The 24,293-nt window shown below is 23.8% G+C and overlaps 1 protein-coding gene across 1 annotated transcript in view; it reads left to right on the top strand.

Annotated features, from left to right (window-relative positions):
- LOC145247349 (integrin beta-1-B-like) overlaps positions 1 to 24,293 on the top strand; it is a 256,575-nt gene that overhangs the window by 153,488 nt on the left and 78,794 nt on the right. Inside the window, exon 12 of the mRNA XM_080109024.1 lies at positions 10,743 to 10,820. Coding sequence (XP_079965150.1) covers positions 10,743 to 10,820 — 78 coding nt within the window. The remainder of the gene's footprint in view (positions 1 to 10,742; positions 10,821 to 24,293) is intronic.

Here is a 24,293-nt window from a genome sequence, read left to right as displayed (position 1 = left end):
ATTATTATACCATATTTATTATTATACCATATCTATTATTATACTATATCTATTATTATACTATATTTATTATTATACTATATTAATTATTATGCTATATTTAATAATATACTATATTTATTATTATACTATATTTATTATTATACTATATCTATCATTATACTATATTTATTATTATACTATATTTATTATTATGCTATATTTATTAATATACTATATTTATTATTACACTATATCTTTTATTATACTATATCTATTATTATAGTATATTTATTATTATAGTATATTTATTATTATACTATATTTATAATACTATATCTATTATTATACTATATCTATTATTATACTGTATTTATTATTATACCATATTTATTATTATACCATATCTATTATTATACTATATCTATTATTATACTATATTTATTATTATACTATATCTATTATTATACCATATCGAATATTATACTATATTTATTATTATGCTATATTTATTAATATACTATATTTATTATTTTACTATAACTATTATTATACTATATCTATTATTATACTATATTTATTATTATACTATATCTATTATTATACTATATCTATTATTATACTACATTTATTATAATACTATATTTATTATTATACCATATCTATTATTATACTATATCTATTATTATACTATATCTATTATTATACTATATCTATTATTATACTATATTTATTATTATGCATTATTTATTAATATACTATATTTATTAACATACTATATCTATTATTATACTATATTTATTATTATACTATATCTATTATTATATTATATTTATTATTATACTATATTAATTATTATGCTATATTAATTAATATACTATATTTATTATTATACTATATATATTATTATATTATATATATTATTATACTATATTATTATACTATATTTATTATTATGTTATATTTATAAATATACTATATTTATTATTACACTATATCTTTTATTATATTATATTTATTATTATACTATATTTATAATACTATATCTATTATTATACTATATCTATTGTTATACTATATCTATTATTATAGTATATTTATAATTATACCATATTTATTATTATACCATATCTATTTTTATGCTATATCTATTATTATACTATATTTATTATTATACTATATCTATTATTATACTATATCTATTATTATACTATATTTATTATTTTGCTATATTTATTATTATGCTATATTAATTAATATACTATATTTATTATTATACTATATCTATTATTATACTATATCTATTATTATACTATATTTATTATTATACTATATCTATTATTATACTATATCTATTATTATACTATATTTCTTATTATTATACCATATTTTTTATTATACCTTATCTATTATTATACTATATCTATTATTATACTATATCTATTATTATACTATATTTATTATTATACTATATCTATTATTATACTATATCTATTATTATACTATATCTATTATTATACTATATTTATTATTATGCTATATTTATAATTATACTATATTTATTATTATAGTATATCTATTATTATACTATATCTATTATTATACTATATTTATTATTATACTATATCTATTATTATACTAAATTTATTATTATACTATATCTATTAATATACTAAATTTATTATACTATATTTATTATTATGCTATATCTATTATTATACTATATTTATTATTATACTATATTTATTATTATACTATATTTATTATTACACCATATTATTATTATACTATATCTATTATTATAATATATTTATTATTAAACTATATTTATTATTATACTAAATTATTATCATACCATATTTATAATTATATTATGTATTATTATACTATATCTATTATTATAATATATTTATTATTATACTATATTTATCATTATACTATATTTATTATTATACTATACTTATTATTATACTATATCTATTATTATACTATATTTATTATAATACTATGTTTATTATTATACTATATTTATTATTATAATATATCTATTATTATACTATATCTATTATGCTATATCAATTATTATACTATATTTATTATTATGCTATATTTATTATTATACTATATTTATTATTATACTATACTTATTATTATAATATGTCTATTATTATAATATATTTATTATAATACTATATTTATTATTATACTATATTTATTACTATAATATATCTATTATTATACGATATCTATTATAATACTATATGTATATTTATACTATATTTATTATTATACTATATTTACTATGATTGTACTATATCTATATTATACTATATCTATTATTATACTAATTAATTATTATACTATATTTATTATTATACTATATCTATCATTATACCATATATATATTAGTATACTTTATTATTATAATGAAGTATTTATTATTATACTATATTTAGTATTATATTATATTTATTATTATACTCTATCTATTATTATACTATATCTATTATTATACTATATTTATTATTATACTATATTTATTATTATACTTTATCTATTATTATACCATATATATTATTATACTATATTATTATTATTATACAATATTTATTATTATGGTATATTTATTATTATACTATATTTATTATTATACTATATCTATTATTATACTATATTTATTATTATACTATATGTATTAGTATACTTTCTTTATTATTTTACTATATCTATTATTATACTACATCTATTATTATACTATATCTATTATTGTACTATATTATTATACTGTATTTATTATTGTACTATATTTATTATTATACTATATTTATTATTATGCTATATTTATTATTATACTAAATTTATTATTATACTATATCTATTATTATACGGTATATATTATTATACTATATTTATTATTGTACTATATCTATTATTAGAATATATCTATTATTATACTATATTTATTATTGTACTATATTTATTATTATACTATATTTATTATTAGAATATATCTATTATTATACTATATTTATTATTATACTATATCTATTATTATACCATATCTATTATTATACTACATCTATTATTATATCATATCTATTATTATACTATATTTATTATTATGCTATATCTATTATTATACTATATTAAATAATATACTGTATTTATTATTATACTATATTTAGTATTATACTATATCTATTATTATACCATATTTATTATCATACTATGTTTATTATTATACTATATTTTGTATTATACTATATTTATAAGTATACTATATTTATTATTATACTATATCTATTATTATACTATATTTATTATCATACTATATTTATTATTTATCTATGTCTATTATTATACTATATTTATTATTGTACTATATTTATTATTATACTATATTTATTATTATACTATATTTATTATTATACTATATTTATTATTGTACTATATCTATTATTATACTATATTGATTATTATACTATATTTATTATTATAATATATTAATTTTTATACTATATTTATTATCATATTATATCTATTATTATACTATATTCATTATCATACTATAATTATTTTTATACTATATTTATTATTATACTATATCTATTATAATACTTTTTTTATTATTATACTATATTTATTTTTGTACTATATTTATTATTATACTTTCTTTATTATTATACTATATTTATTATTATACTTTATTTATTATTTTACTATATTTATTATTATACTTTCTTTATTATTATACTACATTCATTATTATTCTTTATTTATTATTATTCTTTATTTATTATTATTCTATATTTATTATTATACTTTATTTATCATTATACTATATTTATTATTATACTATATGTATTATTATAGTTTCTTCATTATTATACTATATTTATTATTATACTTTATTTATCATTATACTATATTTATTATTATACTATATTTATTATCATACTTTATTTATTATCATACTATATTTATTATTATACTATTTTTATTATTATACTTTATTTAGTATTATACTATATTTATTAATCTACTATATTTATTATTATACTATATTTATTATTATACTATATTTATTAGTATACTTTATTTATTATTATACTTTTTTTATTATTATACTATATTTATTATTATACTTTATTTATTATTATACTATATTTATTATTATACTATATTTATTATTATACTTCATTTATTATTGTACTATATTTATTTTTATACTTTATTTATTATTATACTTTCTTTGTTATAATACTTTATTTATTATTATACTATATTTATTATTATACTACATTTATTATTATACTTTAGTTATTATTATACTATATTTATTATTATACTTTCTTTATTATAATACTTTATTTAATATTATACTATATTTTTATTATACTATATTTATTATTATACTTTATTTATTATTATACTATATTTATTTTTATACTATATTTATTATTATACTTTAGTTATTATTATACTATATTTATTATTATACTTTATTTAGTATTATGCTATATTTATTATTATACTATATTCATTATTATACTATATTTATTATTATACTATATTTATTATTATACTTTATTATTATACTATAATATTATACTATATTTATTATTATACTATATTTATTATTAGAATATATCTATTATTATACTATATTTATTATTATACTATATCTATTATTATACCATATCTATTATTATACTACATCTATTATTATATCATATCTATTATTATACTATATTTATTATTATGCTATATTAAATAATATACTGTATTTATTATTATACTATATTTAGTATTATACTATATCTATTATTATACCATATTTATTATCATACTATATTTATTATTATACTATATTTTGTATTATACTATATTTATAAGTATACTATATTTATTATTATACTATATCTATTATTATACTATAATTATTATCATACTATATTTATTATTTATCTATGTCTATTATTATACTATATTTATTATTGTACTACATTTATTATTATACTATATTTATTATTATACTATATTTATTATTGTACTATATCTATTATTATACTATATTGATTATTATACTATATTTATTATTATAATATATTAATTTTTATACTATATTTATTATCATATTATATCTATTATTATACTATATTCATTATCATACTATAATTATTTTTATACTATATTTATTATTATACTATATCTATTATAATACTTTTTTATTATTATACTATATTTATTTTTGTACTATATTTATTATTATACTTTCTTTATTATTATACTATATTTATTATTATACTTTGTTTATTATTTTACTATATTTATTATTATACTTTCTTTATTATTATACTATATTCATTATTATTCTTTATTTATTATTATTCTTTATTTATTATTATTCTATATTTATTATTATACTTTATTTATCATTATACTATATTTATTATTATACTATATGTATTATTATACTTTCTTCATTATTATACTATATTTATTATTATACTTTATTTATCATTATACTATATTTATTATTATACTATATTTATTATCATACTTTATTTATTATCATACTATATTTATTATTATACTATTTTTATTATTATACTTTATTTAGTATTATACTATATTTATTATTATACTATATTTATTATTATACTATATTTATTATTATACTATATTTATTAGTATACTTCATTTATTATTATACTTTTTTATTATTATACTATATTTATTATTATACTTTATTTATTATTATACTATATTTATTATTATACTATATTTATTATTATACTTCATTTATTATTGTACTATATTTATTTTTATACTTTATTTATTTTTATACTTTCTTTATTATAATACTTTATTTATTATTATACTATATTTATTATTATACTACATTTATTATTATACTTTAGTTATTATTATACTATATTTATTATTATACTTTCTTTATTATAATACTTTATTTAATATTATACTATATTTTTATTATACTATATTTATTATTATACTTTATTTATTATTATACTATATTTATTATTATACTTTAGTTATTATTATACTATATTTATTATTATACTTTATTTAGTATTATGCTATATTTATTATTATACTATATTCATTATTATACTATATTTATTATTATACTATATTTATTATTATACTTTATTATTATACTATAATATTATACTATATTTATTATTATACTTTATTTAGTATTATGCTATATTTATTATTTTACTATATTTATTCTTATACTATATTTATTATTATACTATATTTATTATTATACTATATTTATTAATATACTTTATTTATTATTATACTATATTTATTATTATACTATATTTATTATTATACTATATTTTTATCATACTTGATTTATTATTATACTATATTTATTATTATACTATATTTATTATTATACTTTATTCATGATTATACTATATTTATTATTATACTTTATTTATTATGATACTATATTTATTATCATACTATATTTATTATTATACTGTATTTATTTGTATACTATATTTATTATTATACTATATTTATTATTATACTATATTTATTATTATACTTTATTTATTAGTAAACTTTATTTATTATTATACTTTAGTTATTATTATACTTTATTTATTATTATACTATTTGTATTATTGTACTATATTTATTATAATACTATATTTATTTTCATACCATATTTATGTTTATACCATATCTATTATTATACTATATTTATTATTATACTTTTTTAGTATTATACTGTATATATTATTATACTTTATTTATTATTATACTTTATTCATTATTATACTATATTTATTATTATACTATATTTATTATTATACTATAGTTATTATTATACTTTATTTATTAATATACTATATCTATTATTATACTTTATTTATTATTATACTATATTCATTATTATACTATATTTATTATCATACTATATTTATTATTATACTTTATTTATTTTTAGTTTTATCAAATCCAGTTCAAATTTGTTGAATTAGTTGCATTTCCATCGAAAAACTATGCCCACTTCTCGTATAACAGCAGTGTTTGTTTAATGTATAGATTCCAAATAGTTTTGTATGTTTGCTATTAAATAATTTAAAAAAGGTTGGTATATCATCAAACAGAAAATAATTATTTAGCATGGATGATCAAAAAGATGGATAAAGTTTATTATTTCACTTGTAATAATTTATATTGCTTTCAGTTGACAACATGTTTTCATTTCAAAATTGCATTAATTAGTTTTGGACTTGATATGAAATGTTTTCCAGAAGTAAGTTTTGTTGACAGGATCAAAAAGAAATTATTTTTCTATAATCTTTGTTTTCTGTCTTATTTCTCCAAAGAAACAGATAAAAGTACTAAGTAATAATCAGTCCTAAGTAACAGTTTTTTGAAGCATGAATGTTTAGTCGTCAGTACTAAAAATACAACAATTAATAATTTAAAACCAAATCATTGCTAACGAAATGAAAGTAAGACATGTGGATTGAATAAAGGCTTTCATTTCAAATTCTGTACAAACTGATAAATTCGTTATATTCCACAATTTCTCTACCCGGAGAAGATTGCAGGTTACATCGTCCAAAATGTTGCGAGAATAATAGTTCAAATAATTCAGATTCTACAAATATTTAGTGTCATATATTTATAAAAAAGTGACCTTGTTTGGGTGTAAGCGAAACATTTCTACCAAACACCTCTCGGAATATTTGGTTTACAGGCTTGAAACTTGATATAAGGGTAGTTGGACATCGACAACACTTTTGATTTAGTTTTTATCATGTAAAAATAGCTGCTAGAAGGTCAAAATTGAGAAAAAAGTTGACCTTTGCAGGAGTGAATCGACTATCTTTTGAGCATATGTACATATACATTTTTTGTTTGAAGTCACTTAATTTTTAGGCGATAGCTCAGATGAAGACTAAAGTGCAAATTACTATGGCTGGAGTGCTGGATGCTTTGGTTTCAATTCCAGCTGATGACACCTACGTCATTTTTTAAAAACTTTTGAAATCATTAATGCATATATATTGGGTACAATATAATAATCAAAAGAATATTTGCTTTATAATAATACATGTGAAATCTGCACCGCCAGACAGCCTGCTAGTATATATATATATATATATAGTGACTTTGTCAGTGTGTGTGAAAAGTTTCTACCAAACTCTTTTGGTCTGCAGAGTTGAAATTTTATGTATTTGGAATCATAGCACACTTTCTATTTGGTTTTTAGTAAAATTGTTGCTAAGGGGTCAAAATTGACACAAAAACAGTTGACTTTGGCAGAGTAAGTCGAATAAACATTATTCCTGCTGTAAGTTTTGCACATGCGCAAAATGAAATATTCATAGCCCAAAGTCACTTAATTTTTAATCGACTATATCTATCTGTCATTAGCTGAGACAGTAATGATGTTGGAGAGATAAATAATGGTTAAAGCTGATGCATTAAACGTTCTAGTTTTGATTCTGGTGGATGGTACTCAAGTGATATTTTTTATAACTTTTAAAATCATTACTATGTATTGGATAATTACTAAAGCTCTGTTACGATAAATAAGAAATCTATATGAATTAAAATATAATATGCATGCGTATTTTATGATCAGGCGATGCTGAGCAGTCTTGAGTACTTTCATTTGTAATAAAAGTCGATCAATTTAGCTTGTATGCACAGATCATCGTATAATGATTAAATCACTCTGACAGATGTTAAAAATATTTAAAAATAAATGTTTAGATTTCTCGTAATAGCCGAATGGATTAGGTCCTTGCTAATGAAGCCAGAGATGGCTTCTTTTGCCGGGTTTTAATCTATCGTCCAGTGTCAATGGTGATATCCTGCACTAATGATTCCCAAAAGGATGAAACACTAGTATTTGTAGGTATTTAATAATTATTCTAGAAAATAATAATAATAATAATAATAATAATAATATATATATATATATATATATATATATATATATATATATATATACTGTTTTAACAAAAATCAAGACTTCAAAGAATTAGTTGATAGCAACAAATAGTGTATTTCATTGTGTGTATATATATATATATATATATATATATATATATATATATATATATATATATATATATATATATATATATATATATATCTGCTGTTTTAACAAAAATCAAGACTTCAAAGAATTGGGTTGATAGCAACAAATAGTGTATTTCATTGTGTGTATGTATATATATATATATATATATATATATATATATATATATATATATATAATACTAAAACTCTGTCGTTCTTGGTTGTTTGCTTGTTTGCTTGTGCAATATCCTCCTCTACTACTACTACTACTACTACTACTACTACTACTCTGCCTCCTCTTCTTGCTACTACTATTACTTCTCATCTTTACAGATACTACTACGCCTCCTCTTCTTCCTCTTACTACTACTACTACTCCGCCTCCTCTTCCTTATCCTACTATTACTACTACTGGTTGACATGTATTTTCCCTACTATTACTCTAAACAGAATGCCTCATAGAAATCTATCTATATTTTTTTTTCATTTTAATATACTTTCATAGAAATGTTTCTGTTACGTCACAAAAAAACTATTTTCTTTACATCACAAGTGTCATGCATTAATACATTAATTCCATAGCTAATATAACATACTGACCCCTTAGGGGATGTTTTGCAACTATTCTATATTACAACTATACTGTCACATTTTTCTCACAAATAAATCAACTTTGACCTGTTGACAACGTATTTTTTTTTACTGTGTACGTTTTCAGCGGCCTAATTTTATTTTTTTTGCGTTTTAAATTATCCAAATAAACAATTGTTAATACTTTCTGCATTTTTTTTACATCATTCATTTCCGTATTACGTTTAAGTTATTTTAACGCAACTTATAATTCAATGGCTGTAAGTTGTTTTTTTTTTCAAAAATAAACAATTATAAACAGAATGACTCATAGAAATCTATCTATATTCTTTTTTTTTTATTTTAATATAGGCCCTGTCGGCGGAGCATTAGAATACGCTGACTGCCCCCTGCAGAGGGTAAAAGTCCCTCAATGGGCGTCCTGGATATGACCTTAAACTATATCCAGTGGTGAGGCCCCAGCTTGTGGGCTTTGGGGAGTGTGGAGCCACCCTCTAATTACCATTGCTCCCAGGTCCACTCTGACCCGGAGTGGTAGTACCTGTTAGGGTCCCAACTATGGGTTAAATAGAAACCGACGTGAAAACAACAAATATATTCTATTAAAAAAATTTTTCTTGAAAATCTTTGGATTCGGCATTAAATAACCCGAAAAGGGTTGATATGCCATAAAACAAAACAAACCAACCAACCAATCATTTTAACATACTTTCATAGAAATGTTTCTGTTATGTCACAAAAAACTATTTTCTTTACATCACAAGTGTTACGCTCATACATGAATTACATAGCTAATATAACATACTGACCCAACGGGTCACGGGTAGTCTAGTATATATATACAACCAACTAATCTATGCAACCTAATGGTTGCATAGATTAGTTTCCCAGATGTAAATATAATGAAACCTGTATGATTATTAAAGAGGTTCATAATAAACAAAATATTAATTCTGAATGTTTATGTAAAATTAATGTGTTAAAACCTTAAAATTAGGGAGCAACATTTTCGCTTTTCTGTAAAATCAACATATTTGAAAATTTGAACTTTTCAAAATCTTTTCAATTTTTTTCTTTTTCAGTTACTCGGAATCGTGAAACCAAATGATGGTAAATGTCATTTGAATAGTCGAGGAGAATATATTAAAAGTCTCGACTTGGTATGGTGTTATTTTTATTGTTTATTTATTTTATATATTTTTTAACTTATGTTTTTCATTTTCCTGAATGTTTTATACTAAGTTATCTCTTTGCATAATCTCTAGCAAAAATGTGATATCTGATGCTTTCAAATATAAAAATATTACTTACGAACATTAATTTATTTTTATGGTACTTTTCTACTTTGTGTACTGGATTTCCATAAATGTTAGCTTGGGATCGACCGGCAGCTGACGTAAACCACGAAATATGCCGCGTAGATCAGCCAAAGAAAAGGCAATAACAAACGCGCTTAGCCAATAAAAATCGAAGCAGACGATTTTTAATAAATTGGAAGTAAAAATTAGTTTTTAATCATGCACAAATTTCATCAGTTTAACCCTAACCCTAAACCCCATCTCCAAACACTAATACTAAACAAATATTAGTTTATAGTCATGGATAAACTTTATCAGTTTAACCCTAACCATAAAAAAAATGTAAATTTTTTTCATAAAAATTCTTACGTTTCTTGAAAAAAAAAACATAAACAAAAAGAAATTTTCTAACAACTTACATGAAAAACTTACAAAACAATTCAAATGTTTTCCTTAAAATTCTCTTGAAAGGAAAACAAATGTTTCTATTAAGTACGTGCAAAATGAATGCCGATGCTCAAAATGTATGAACATTTTGACCCTTTCCTTTAATTAAAAATTCACCAAAAATCAGGAAATTAACCAATTTTAATGAAATTTTCAATATTTATCAAATAATGATCACGAAATATAAGAAACCCATTATTTTTACTTACATCTTAATGGAAATGTATTATTTTGTTTAAACAAAAAATACTTTTACTAAAGTTTATGGTTTTCTGTTTTTCATGAAACTAAAGCATTGTAAATTGTAACAGTTAAAAAAAATATTATTACAGGAACATTATGAAAAAAACCCCTAAAGTCCGTATTAACGAATTCGATATAACTCGAAGAAAAATTAATTTCTCGAACTATCAATATTATCATTGTTTAATATTTTCACACACAAAAAAAATATATATATAATTGCAAAAAATTTCTGCTTTTCTTTTTCGAATTAGAGGTTTTGCATAATTTCGCATATATACGATTCTAATATTTTCCTTGCTTACAAAAATGTGAAACTTTTGGTGTAACATAATTTTTTTGTATAATCTTGAAAAATAAAACTTTTTTTTAATTTAAAAGTAGGAACATAGAAAAATAATTAAATAAAAAAGTGGTAAAAATTAGACAAACGTTCATGATAGAAATGTACGGATGCACAGCTGGGAGAAAAAAAACAACACCCCCTAACTACCTGACATCATTTTCAGAAAGCCTTTCGACTGTCTGATATTTTGGACTTCCGTATAATCCATGTGATGAGGACTTTGGGGTTTTTTTTTGGTTGAACAAAGCGAGAATCTGTTGCTTTTGGGGGCTAATTAAGCTATTTTTTTGTACAAACAAGGTGTTTGTTTTTTTATTTAATTCAATATCTTAGGACTATACTAATTATTTTTTAAATAGATCCAGAAAACTAATATTTATCTTTCAAAGGATTTTTACAATGAATTTATTTAACTTCAAAAGTTAGCTGAATTGGTTAGCTCGCTATGAAAACATTTTTCATAACTTTTTTTTCCTTTAATCTTTCAAATATAATCAAAAAGTAGTCGGAAACCTACAAAAAATATAAATCGACTTTCAAAACTTTGTCCCCCCCCCCATCTTTATTGCACCATTTTTGCCCGTACCAAGTTTGTATTTAGTGAAAAGTGAAAAAATAGAAAACATATTTATTCTTGAAACTTACGGTAGGTTTTCATGTTTTTTATTGTAATTAGTACATGTTTGTTCGACTAAACATGTTTGAATATATATATATATATATATATATATATATATATATATATATATATATATATATATATATATATATATATAATAATTTATAAAATATATATGGCGATTAAGCTACACTGAATATTCGGCGTTTCATCCACTCTAGGATTCCTCAGGCTTATGCGCATAAGCCGGAGGAATCCTAGAGTGGACGAAACGCCGAATATTCATTGTAGCTTAATCGCCATATATATTTTATAAATTACTAACTAGCTCTACGTACGTATTGAGCACTTTTGAAGTAAATACTTAAAGTTTACGCATAAATATATACTTTCGTATATTAATTTATGTGAGTAAATGAAGTAGTTATATATATATATATATATATATATATATATAGTCATCAACATAAAGTACTGTTTCGCTGTTTCACAGCTCATCAGTGCGGCTAGACAGGCAACTACCTCAAACCAGGATTGATTTTCATATATTAATTTATGTGGTTAAACGAATTAGTCATATGTGTGTGTGTGTGTGTGTGTGTGTGTGTGTGTGTGTGTGTGTGTGTGTGTGTGTGTGTGTATAAGTGGCGGTCAAACTATTAAGGAAAGTCCATACAATGGGAGATAGGTTTTTCACGTCTTTATTTTTTTTAGAGTTAACCAAAAAGAGAAGGAATAAGACCCCAAAACGAAGAGAGTTCCAAATAAGTGGATATCACTCAGGATGTCAAAGGTTTATTTTTAGCACCTCTCCTTAAACTTTACATCCTGATGGTTTCTTTTTTATGTAATCTAGGCAGGTCCTTGCCAGGGACTTTGTAAAGCAGTCTGCTGTATTTTTATCCGTTGGCATATAGTTCAATTGAATTGTACCATCATTTCTCTTGTCCCTTATATAATGGTACTTTATGACTATGTGCTTTACCTGCTGACTTGTGATGGAATTCTTTGCTATGCAGACAGCACTTTGATTGTCCGATTATATCATTGCTTGATTCAATTCCTTTTTATTATCCGTTTATCAACTGGGTGAAGTACTGACCTTCTTGTATAGGTGGTGTCATTGCTGTAAAATCAGCCTCATATGTAGATAAAGCTACTGTAGGCTGCTTATTACTTTTCCAGTCAATAACGGGCCCTTGTTCATTTAGAGAGAAACAATATCCAGATGTGCTTTTCCTGTCTTCAGAGCTTCCCCAATCAGCATCAGTAAATACTGTTAACTTACGGCCATTTTCACATTTCTTGAAAGATAAACAAAAATCTAAAGTTCGTTTTAAATATCTGCATACATGTTTCATTGCATTCCAGTGTTCAGTTGTGGGGTTCTGATTATATTGTGGTAATTTATGACTCATGAAATATCAGGTCTGGTACAGGTAGATAGATGAACTAAGCTTCCAATAGTCATCCTGTACTTTGTAGAATCAGAGGCAGTTGCTTCTTTTGAAAAAATAATTTCTGTTCACAGGGCTTGCAGTCTAGCATAGCAAACTTTTCCAGTACTTCCTCAGCATATGCCTTTTGGTTTATTTGTATTTTATTCGGTTTGATTATGAAGTCTAAACCAATAATTTATGAGATCTAAACCTAAGTCTTTCATGTCAAACTTTTGCTTGAGAAGGGTCTTGAAGTCTGTTACTGTGCCTAAGTTATTTGTGGTAATCAAGTTATCATCAACCCATACTATAATAATAATTATTTTATCATCATCAACTTCCACAAACATACATGGGTCAATAATGCTTTGGTTTAAATTTTTTTTATAGAACTTCTTAAGTTGTTCCAATTTTTACCACTGTTTTAGTCCATAGAGTGACTTATTTAATTTCCAAATGAGTTTTTTCTTGCCTGGAGTAGCGTATCCTTCAGGTGTTTGGTATAAATATCACAGACAATTTTGGCGTTTAGGTATGCTGATTTGACATCCATTCGGTAGATTATCAATCCATACTGCACAGGAAGTTGCATTAGGATTCGAATAATGGTAATTTTTGTGGTGTTTTTTTTTTTTTTGTTATTGTTTTCAAGGAGAATTGTCAGAGTAAATGTATTGTATTCTTTTAAGGAATCCATCTCTTTCTCCATTGCCAATTTTGATTTATCTGCATTCGAGGAATTTATGGAATCATATTATGTCCCAGAGATAATTTTTGTTTCACAGGAATTCATACCTTCTTCATCACTTATGTCATTCTCTGTGACATAATCTTTTAAATAAGTGGGATTTTTTTGTCTTAGTGGGTACCTTTGATTTCTGTTTTCCTAACGGTCATTTGTCCTGTTACTCGCAGTGGTAATCTGGTTTGTAAGTTTACTGTTGCTATTATTAATATCTTTCTAATAGGAATCAGATAGAAATTCATTTGTTCTATCCTCGTCGATTTCATGTTCACTAAATTGGTTTAGGATTACTAATGGGATAAAAATTGGAGTTATTAATATATATTCATTTTGATCCGGGATATCCTGAGTGGTCTCCTTTGCATTGTCAAATTTATCTGTGAAAGTCACTAACCGTAACATATTTTATTTTGTACATAGACATAACATATTTTATTTTGTACATAGACATAACATATTTTATTTTGTACATAGACATAACATGTTTTATTTTGTACTTAGGCATAACATGTTTTATTTTGTACATAGACATAACATGTTTTATTTTGTACATAGACATAACATGTTTTATTTTGTACATAGACAGAACATGTTTTATTTTGTACATAGACATAACATATTTTATTTTGTACATAGACATAACATATTTTATTTTGTACATAGACATAACATATTTTATTTTGTACATAGACATAACATGTTTTATTTTGTACATAGGCATAACATGTTTTATTTTGTACTTAGGCATAACATGTTTTATTTTGTACATAGACATAACATATTTTATTTTGTACATAGACATAACATATTTTATTTTGTACATAGACATAACATATTTTATTTTGTACATAAACATAACATGTTTTATTTTGTACATAGACAGAACATGTTTTATTTTGTACATAGACATAACATATTTTATTTTGTACATAGACATAACATATTTTATTTTGTACATAGACATAACATATTTTATTTTGTACATAGACATAACATGTTTTATTTTGTACACAGGCATAACATGTTTTATTTTGTACATAGGCATAACATGTTTTATTTTGTACATAGGCATAACATGTTTTATTTTGTAGATAGGCATAACATATTGTATTTTGTACATAGACATAACATGTTTTATTTTGTACATAGGCATAACATGTTTTATTTTGTACATAGGCATAACATGTTTTATTTTGTAGATAGGCATAACATGTTTTATTTTGTACATAGACATAACATGTTTTATTTTGTACATAGGCATAACATGTTTTATTTTGTACATAGGCATAACATGTTTTATTTTGTACATAGACATAACGTGTTTTATTTTGTAGATAGGCATAACATATTTTATTTTGTAGATAGGCATAACATGTTCTATTTTGTACATAGGCATAACATGTTTTATTTTGTACATAGGCATAACATGTTTTATTTTGTATATAGGCATAGCATATTTTATTTTGTACATAGGCATAACATGTTTTATTTTGTACATAGGCATAACATGTTTTATTTTGTAGATAAGCATAACATGTTTTATTTTGTAGATAGGCATAACATGTTTTATTTTGTAGATAGGCATAACGTATTTTATTTTGTACAGAGACATAACATGTTTTAATTTGTACATAGGCATTACATGTTTTATTTTGTACATAGGCATAACATGTTTTATTTTGTACATAGAGAGAACATGTTTTATTTTGTACATAGACATAACATATTTTATTTTGTACATAGGCATAACATATTTTATTTTGTACATAGGCATAACATGTTTTTTTTTGTAGATAGGCATAACATGTTTTATTTTGTACATAGACATAACATGTTTTATTTTGTACATAGGCATAACATGTTTTATTTTGTAGATAGGCATAACATGTTTTATTTTGTACATAGACATAACATGTTTTATTTTGTACATAGGCATAACATGTTTTATTTTGTACATAGGCATAACATGTTTATTTTGTAGATAGACATAACATGTTTTATTTTGTACATAGACATAACATGTTTTATTTTGTACATAGACATAACATGTTTTATTTTGTACATAGGCATAATATGTTTTATTTTGTACATAGGCATAACGTGTTTTATTTTGTAGATAGGCATAACATATTTTATTTTGTACATAGGCATAACATGTGTTATTTTGTACATAGACATAACATATTTTATTTTGTACATAGACATAACATATTTTATTTTGTACATAGGCATAACATATTTTATTTTGTAGATAGGCATAACATGTTTTATTTTGTAGATAGGCATAACATGTATTATTTTGTACATAGACATAACATGTTTTATTTTGTACATAGACATAACATGTTTTATTTTGTACATAGGCATAACATGTTTTATTTCGTACATAGGCATAATATGTTTTATTTTGTACATAGGCATAACGTGTTTTATTTTGTAGATAGGCATAACATATTTTATTTTGTACATAGGCATAACATGTGTTATTTTGTACATAGACATAACATATTTTATTTTGTACATAGACATAACATATTTTATTTTGTACATAGGCATAACATATTTTATTTTGTACATAGGCATAACATGTTTTATTTTGTACATAGGCATAACATGTTTTATTTTGTATATAGGGATAGCATATTTTATTTTGTACATAGGCATAACATGTTTTATTTTGTACATAGACATAACATATTTTATTTTGTACATAGACATAACATATTTTATTTTGTACATAGACATAACATATTTCATTTTGTACATAGGCATAACATGTTTTATTTTGTACATAGACATAACATGTTTTATTTTGTACATAGGCATAACATGTTTTATTTTGTACATAGGCATAACATGTTTTATTTTGTACATAGGCATAACATGTTTTATTTTGTATATAGGGATAGCATATTTTATTTTGTACATAGGCATAATATGTTTTATTTTGTACATAGACATAACATGTTTTATTTTGTACATAGACATAACATATTTTATTTTGTACATAGGCATAACATGTTTTATTTTGTACATAGGCATAACATGTTTTATTTTGTACATAGGCATAACATGTTTTATTTTGTACATAGGCATAACATGTTTTATTTTGTACATAGACATAACATGTTTTATTTTGTACATAAGCATAACATGTTTTATTTTGTACATAGGCATAACATGTTTTATTTTGTACATAGGCATAACATGTTTTATTTTGTACATAGACATAACATGTTTTATTTTGTACATAGGCATAACATGTTTTATTTTGTACATAGGCATAACATGTTTTATTTTGTACATAGACATAACATATTTTATTTTGTACATAGACATAACATATTTCATTTTGTACATAGGCATAACATGTTTTATTTTGTACATAGACATAACATGTTTTATTTTGTACATAGGCATAACATGTTTTATTTTGTACATAGGCATAACAAGTTTTATTTTGTACATAGGCATAACATGTTTTATTTTGTACATAGACATAACATGTTCTATTTTGTACATAGGCATAACATGTTTTATTTTTTACACAAGGCATAACATGTTTTATTTTGTACATAGGCATAACATGTTTTATTTTGTACATAGACATAACATATTTTATTTTGTACATAGGCATAACATGTTTTATTTTGTACATAGGCATAACATGTTTTATTTTGTACATAGGCATAACATGTTTTATTTTGTACATAGGCATAACATGTTTTATTTTGTACATAGACATAACATGTTTTATTTTGTACATAGGCATAACATGTTTTATTTTGTACATAGGCATAACATGTTTTATTTTGTACATAGGCATAGCATGTTTTATTTTGTACATAGACATAACATGTTTTATTTTGTACATAGGCATAACATGTTTTATTTTGTACATAGGCATAACATGTTTTATTTTGTACATAGGCATAACATGTTTTATTTTGTACATAGGCATAACATATTTTATTTTGTACATAGACATAACATATTTTATTTTGTACATAGACATAACATGTTTTATTTTGTACATAGGCATAACACATTTTATTTTGTACATAGACATAACATGTTTTATTTTGTACATAGACATAACATGTTTTATTTTGTACATAGACATAACATGTTTTATTTTGTACATAGGCATAACATGTTTTATTTTGTACATCGGCATAACATGTTTTATTTTGTACATAGGCATAACATATTTTATTTTGTACATAGGCATAACCTATTTTATTTTGTAGATAGGCATAACATGTTTTTTTGTAGATGGGCATAACATATTTTATTTTGTACATAGACATAACATATTTTATTTTGTACATAGACATAACATGTTTTATTTTGTACATAGACATAAAATGTTTTATTTTGGTACATAGACATAACATGTTTTATTTTGTACATAGGCATAACATGTTTTATTTTGTAGATAGGCATAACATGTTTTATTTTGTACATAGGCATAACATGTTTTATTTTGTACATAGACATGACATATTTTATTTTGTACATAGACATAACATGTATTATTTTGTATATAGGCATAACATGTTTTATTTTGTACATAGACATAAAATATGTTATTTTGTACATAGACATAACATGTTTTATTTTGTACATAGGCATAACATGTTTTATTTTGTACATAGGCATAACATGTTTTATTTTGTACATAGGCATGACATGTTTTATTTTGTACATAGGCATAACATGTTTTATTTTGTAAATAGGCATAACATGTTTTATTTTTTACATAGGCATAACATGTGATTGCCAAAAATGTTCATATTTTCAACATTTGTTGTTTTTTCTGTTAATGCCTCATAAGTTGGGTATTTCATTCAGCGATTGTTACATCCATTTCAAATGTAAGTAGCACAGAGAAAAGTGTATGACTACAGCTCGTCAGTTAAATGAGACTCAATTAGCATGCATCTAGATATTTCAAATAATGTTCTTCATCCTCGTCCAGCAGTTCGATTTTTGTTTGGGGAATATGGCACTGATGTTTTGTGTTAGATTTTATTTTAGACAAGAAGTAATTTGAATTCTCTTGAATTCAGTACCATTATCACTTCTTATCGGCCAAGAATTGTTTTGTGGCGTTCACTGTGTTAATTTATTTTCTCGAGTTAATATGTCATCACATAACCTGAATAGTCGTCAGTGAATGTTATGACATACTTGAATCCATACATACTAACAATTTCTATTCCTTCAACCAAATCACAATGTACAAGTTCTAAAGGAAATCTAGCTTTCTCGTCTGGTTTTCTTGATCATACATTTTGAATTTTCACAAGAGTACAAGTTCCACACGGTGGTATTGCAATGTCTTTTTCAGTAATGGTTATTCCTTCAACAGCATTTTCAAAATATCGAAATATAACAATGACCAAAAATGTTCAGGTTGTATTTTGTGTTAACAACATTTGTTGCACACGTGTTTAGATAATACAGTTTTCCCTTTTCTTTATTTTTAATGCAACACCGTCTTTGGTGGTTAGCATGGTTTTGTGAGAATTTAACGCTACAGCCTTTACCTACAGCGGCTTGCACAGATAATATATTTTGCATAAATGTCGGTACAAATTAAACATAATTAAATAAATATTATGTCTCTTATTATTTGTATCACGCAATGGTATTTTTGTGGCTCTTTTCTTTGGCGCTATATTAGTTATTTTTGATCCGTCAGCAAGCTCGATATTATGTTCCTCTGAATAAAAGTCATGCTCAAGTTAAAGAAATTTTTTTCATCATTTATAATATGGGTAGTAGCTTCACAATCGACTTAAAGTTCAAAATTATCAGAAATAATTTGAAGGTTTATTCCTGTCGCTACACGAGAGAGAGAGAGAGAGAGAGAGAGAGAGAGAGAGAGAGAGAGAGAGAGCACCAGAATATATATATATATATATATATATATATATATATATATATATATATATATATATATATATATATATATATATATATGTGTGTGTGTGTGTGTGTTTTCACAAGTGACGGCACGGTTCTTAACAAATTTGTCCACGCAATTCCGAACACCACCGCCGACACGCCACACGACCAACAATATCGTTGAATCAACACACATGATAAGAAATACAATAACACGAGACATGTTCAAAACAGTGTATTTCAACCACCGGATCACTTATTGGCTTGTTTTCTTTATAGCCGTTGGGTGAAACTAAATCGCCACTTTGGGGTAAGATGGGTGTAGTTCATTAGTAGATGTGATTTGTAATCGAAAGATCCCGGGTTCGCTTTTCACCGCAGTTAGGCCCGACTCATACACTTGTGTGCTTCCGTGCATACTCGGCACAATTCCTACCTTGTAGTATGAATAACTGTTTTCTTCAGTCGGTATTTTTCTGCAGAATTTGGTATTGTGCGTTCTTTACAGAATTTAACTCATCTGCTCTTATCATAGTTTTTTGCGAAGTGACTATTTTTCTTGTACGAAAAACACATGGAGGAGGAGCTTTTTTGTTTGAAATGGAGTCTTCCATTTTGAGTTTTGGAGTTTCCTCATATGCACGGAGCAATGCTATGAATTTTAACAGCGTTTGTGGTGTTTCTCTTTGGGTGACTATAGCCTTTTAGGTGTTGAAAGTAGATGGTAATTCTTTCAATTGCGTAGCTATTCCTTATGGATCTGAAATTGGCTCTCCACAATTTCATAGTGTGGCGAATAATGCAGCCGGTAACATTTTTATCCTCATGTTTTTAAAGGGTTGAAAGTTCTGTGTGTAAAGCTTCCTTTGTGACACGTGATGCTATCTTAAAATTTTGGATACTTTTCTTCCATCATATTTCATGTTCCACATGATTAATGCCATCATATTTCATGTTCCACATGATTAATGCCATCATATTTCATGTTCCACATGATTAATGCCATCATATTTCATGTTCCAAATGATTAATGTCATCATATTTCATGTTCCACATGATTAATGCCATCATATTTCATGTTCCACATGATTAATGCCATCATATTTCATGTTCCACATGATTAATGCCATCATATTTCATGTTCCACATGATTAATGCCATCATATTTCATGTTCCACATGATTAATGCCATCATATTTCATGTTCCACATGATTAATGCCATCATATTTCATGTTCCACATGATTAATGCCATCATATGTCATGTTCCACATGATTAACGCCATCATATTTCATGTTCCACATGATTAACGCCATCATATGTCATGTTCCACATGATTAACGCCATCATATTTCATGTTCCACATGATTAATGCCATCATATTTCATGTTCCACATGATTAATGCCATCATATTTCATGTTCCACATGATTAATGCCATCATATGTCATGTTCCACATGATTAACGCCATCATATTTCATGTTCCACATGATTAATGCCATCATATTTCATGTTCCACATGATTAATGCCATCATATTTCATGTTCCACATGATTAATGCCATCATATTTCATGTTCCACATGATTAATGCCATCATATTTCATGTTCCACATGATTAATGCCATCATATTTCATGTTCCACATGATTAATGCCATCATATTTCATGTTCCACATGATTAATGCCATCATATTTCATGTTCCACATGATTAATGCCATCATATTTCATGTTCCAAATGATTAATGCCATCATATTTCATGTTCCAAATGATTAATGTCATCATATTTCATGTTCCACATGATTAATGCCATCATATTTCATGTTCCACATGATTAATGCCATCATATTTCATGTTCCACATGATTAATGCCATCATATTTCATGTTCCACATGATTAATACCATCATATTTCATGTTCCACATGATTAATGCCATCATATTTCATGTTCCACATGATTAATGCCATCATATTTCATGTTCCACATGATTAATGCCATCATATTTCATGTTCCACATGATTAATGCCATCATATTTCATGTTCCACATGATTAATGCCATCATATTTCATGTTCCACATGATTAATGCCATCATATTTCATGTTCCACATGATTAATGCCATCATATTTCATGTTCCACATGATTAATGCCATCATATTTCATGTTCCACATGATTAATGCCATCATATGTCATGTTCCACATGATTAACGCCATCATATTTCATGTTCCACATGATTAACGCCATCATATGTCATGTTCCACATGATTAACGCCATCATATTTCATGTTCCACATGATTAATGCCATCATATTTCATGTTCCACATGATTAATGCCATCATATTTCATGTTCCACATGATTAATGCCATCATATGTCATGTTCCACATGATTAACGCCATCATATTTCATGTTCCACATGATTAATGCCATCATATTTCATGTTCCACATGATTAATGCCATCATATTTCATGTTCCACATGATTAATGCCATCATATTTCATGTTCCACATGATTAACGCCATCATATGTCATGTTCCACATGATTAACGCCATCATATTTCATGTTCCACATGATTAATGCCATCATATTTCATGTTCCACATGATTAATGCCATCATATTTCATGTTCCACATGATTAACGCCATCATATTTCATGTTCCACATGATTAACGCCATCATATGTCATGTTCCACATGATTAATGCCATCATATTTCATGTTCCACATGATTAATGCCATCATATTTCATGTTCCACATGATTAATGCCATCATATTTCATGTTCCACATGATTAACGCCATCATATTTCATGTTCCACATGATTAATGCCATCATATTTCATGTTCCACATGATTAATGCCATCATATGTCATGTTCCACATGATTAACGCCATCATATTTCATGTTCCACATGATTAACGCCATCATATGTCATGTTCCACATGATTAACGCCATCATATTTCATGTTCCACATGATTAACGCCATCATATTTCATGTTCCACATGATTAATGCCATCATATTTCATGTTCCACATGATTAACGCCATCATATGTCATGTTCCACATGATTAATGCCATCATATTTCATGTTCCACATGATTAATGCCATCATATTTCATGTTCCACATGATTAATGCCATCATATGTCATGTTCCACATGATTAATGCCATCATATTTCATGTTCCACATGATTAATGCCATCATATTTCATGTTCCACATGATTAATGCCATCATATTTCATGTTCCACATGATTAATGCCATCATATTTCATGTTCCACATGATTAATGCCATCATATTTCATGTTCCACATGATTAATGCCATCATATTTCATGTTCCACATGATTAATGCCATCATATGTCATGTTCCACATGATTAATGCCATCATATTTCATGTTCCACATGATTAATGCCATCATATTTCATGTTCCACATGATTAATGCCATCATATTTCATGTTCCACATGATTAATGCCATCATATGTCATGTTCTACATGATTAACGCCATCATATTTCATGTTCCACATGATTAATGCCATCATATTTCATGTTCCACATGATTAATGCCATCATA

The sequence above is a fragment of the Euprymna scolopes genome, chromosome 25 (assembly GCF_053919585.1).
Source record: "Euprymna scolopes isolate OS-2025 chromosome 25, ASM5391958v1, whole genome shotgun sequence".
Classification (NCBI taxonomy): domain Eukaryota; kingdom Metazoa; phylum Mollusca; class Cephalopoda; order Sepiida; family Sepiolidae; genus Euprymna; species Euprymna scolopes.
The sequence above is the reverse complement of the archived record's forward strand: the minus strand, read 5'-3'. Positions and strand labels throughout refer to the sequence as shown.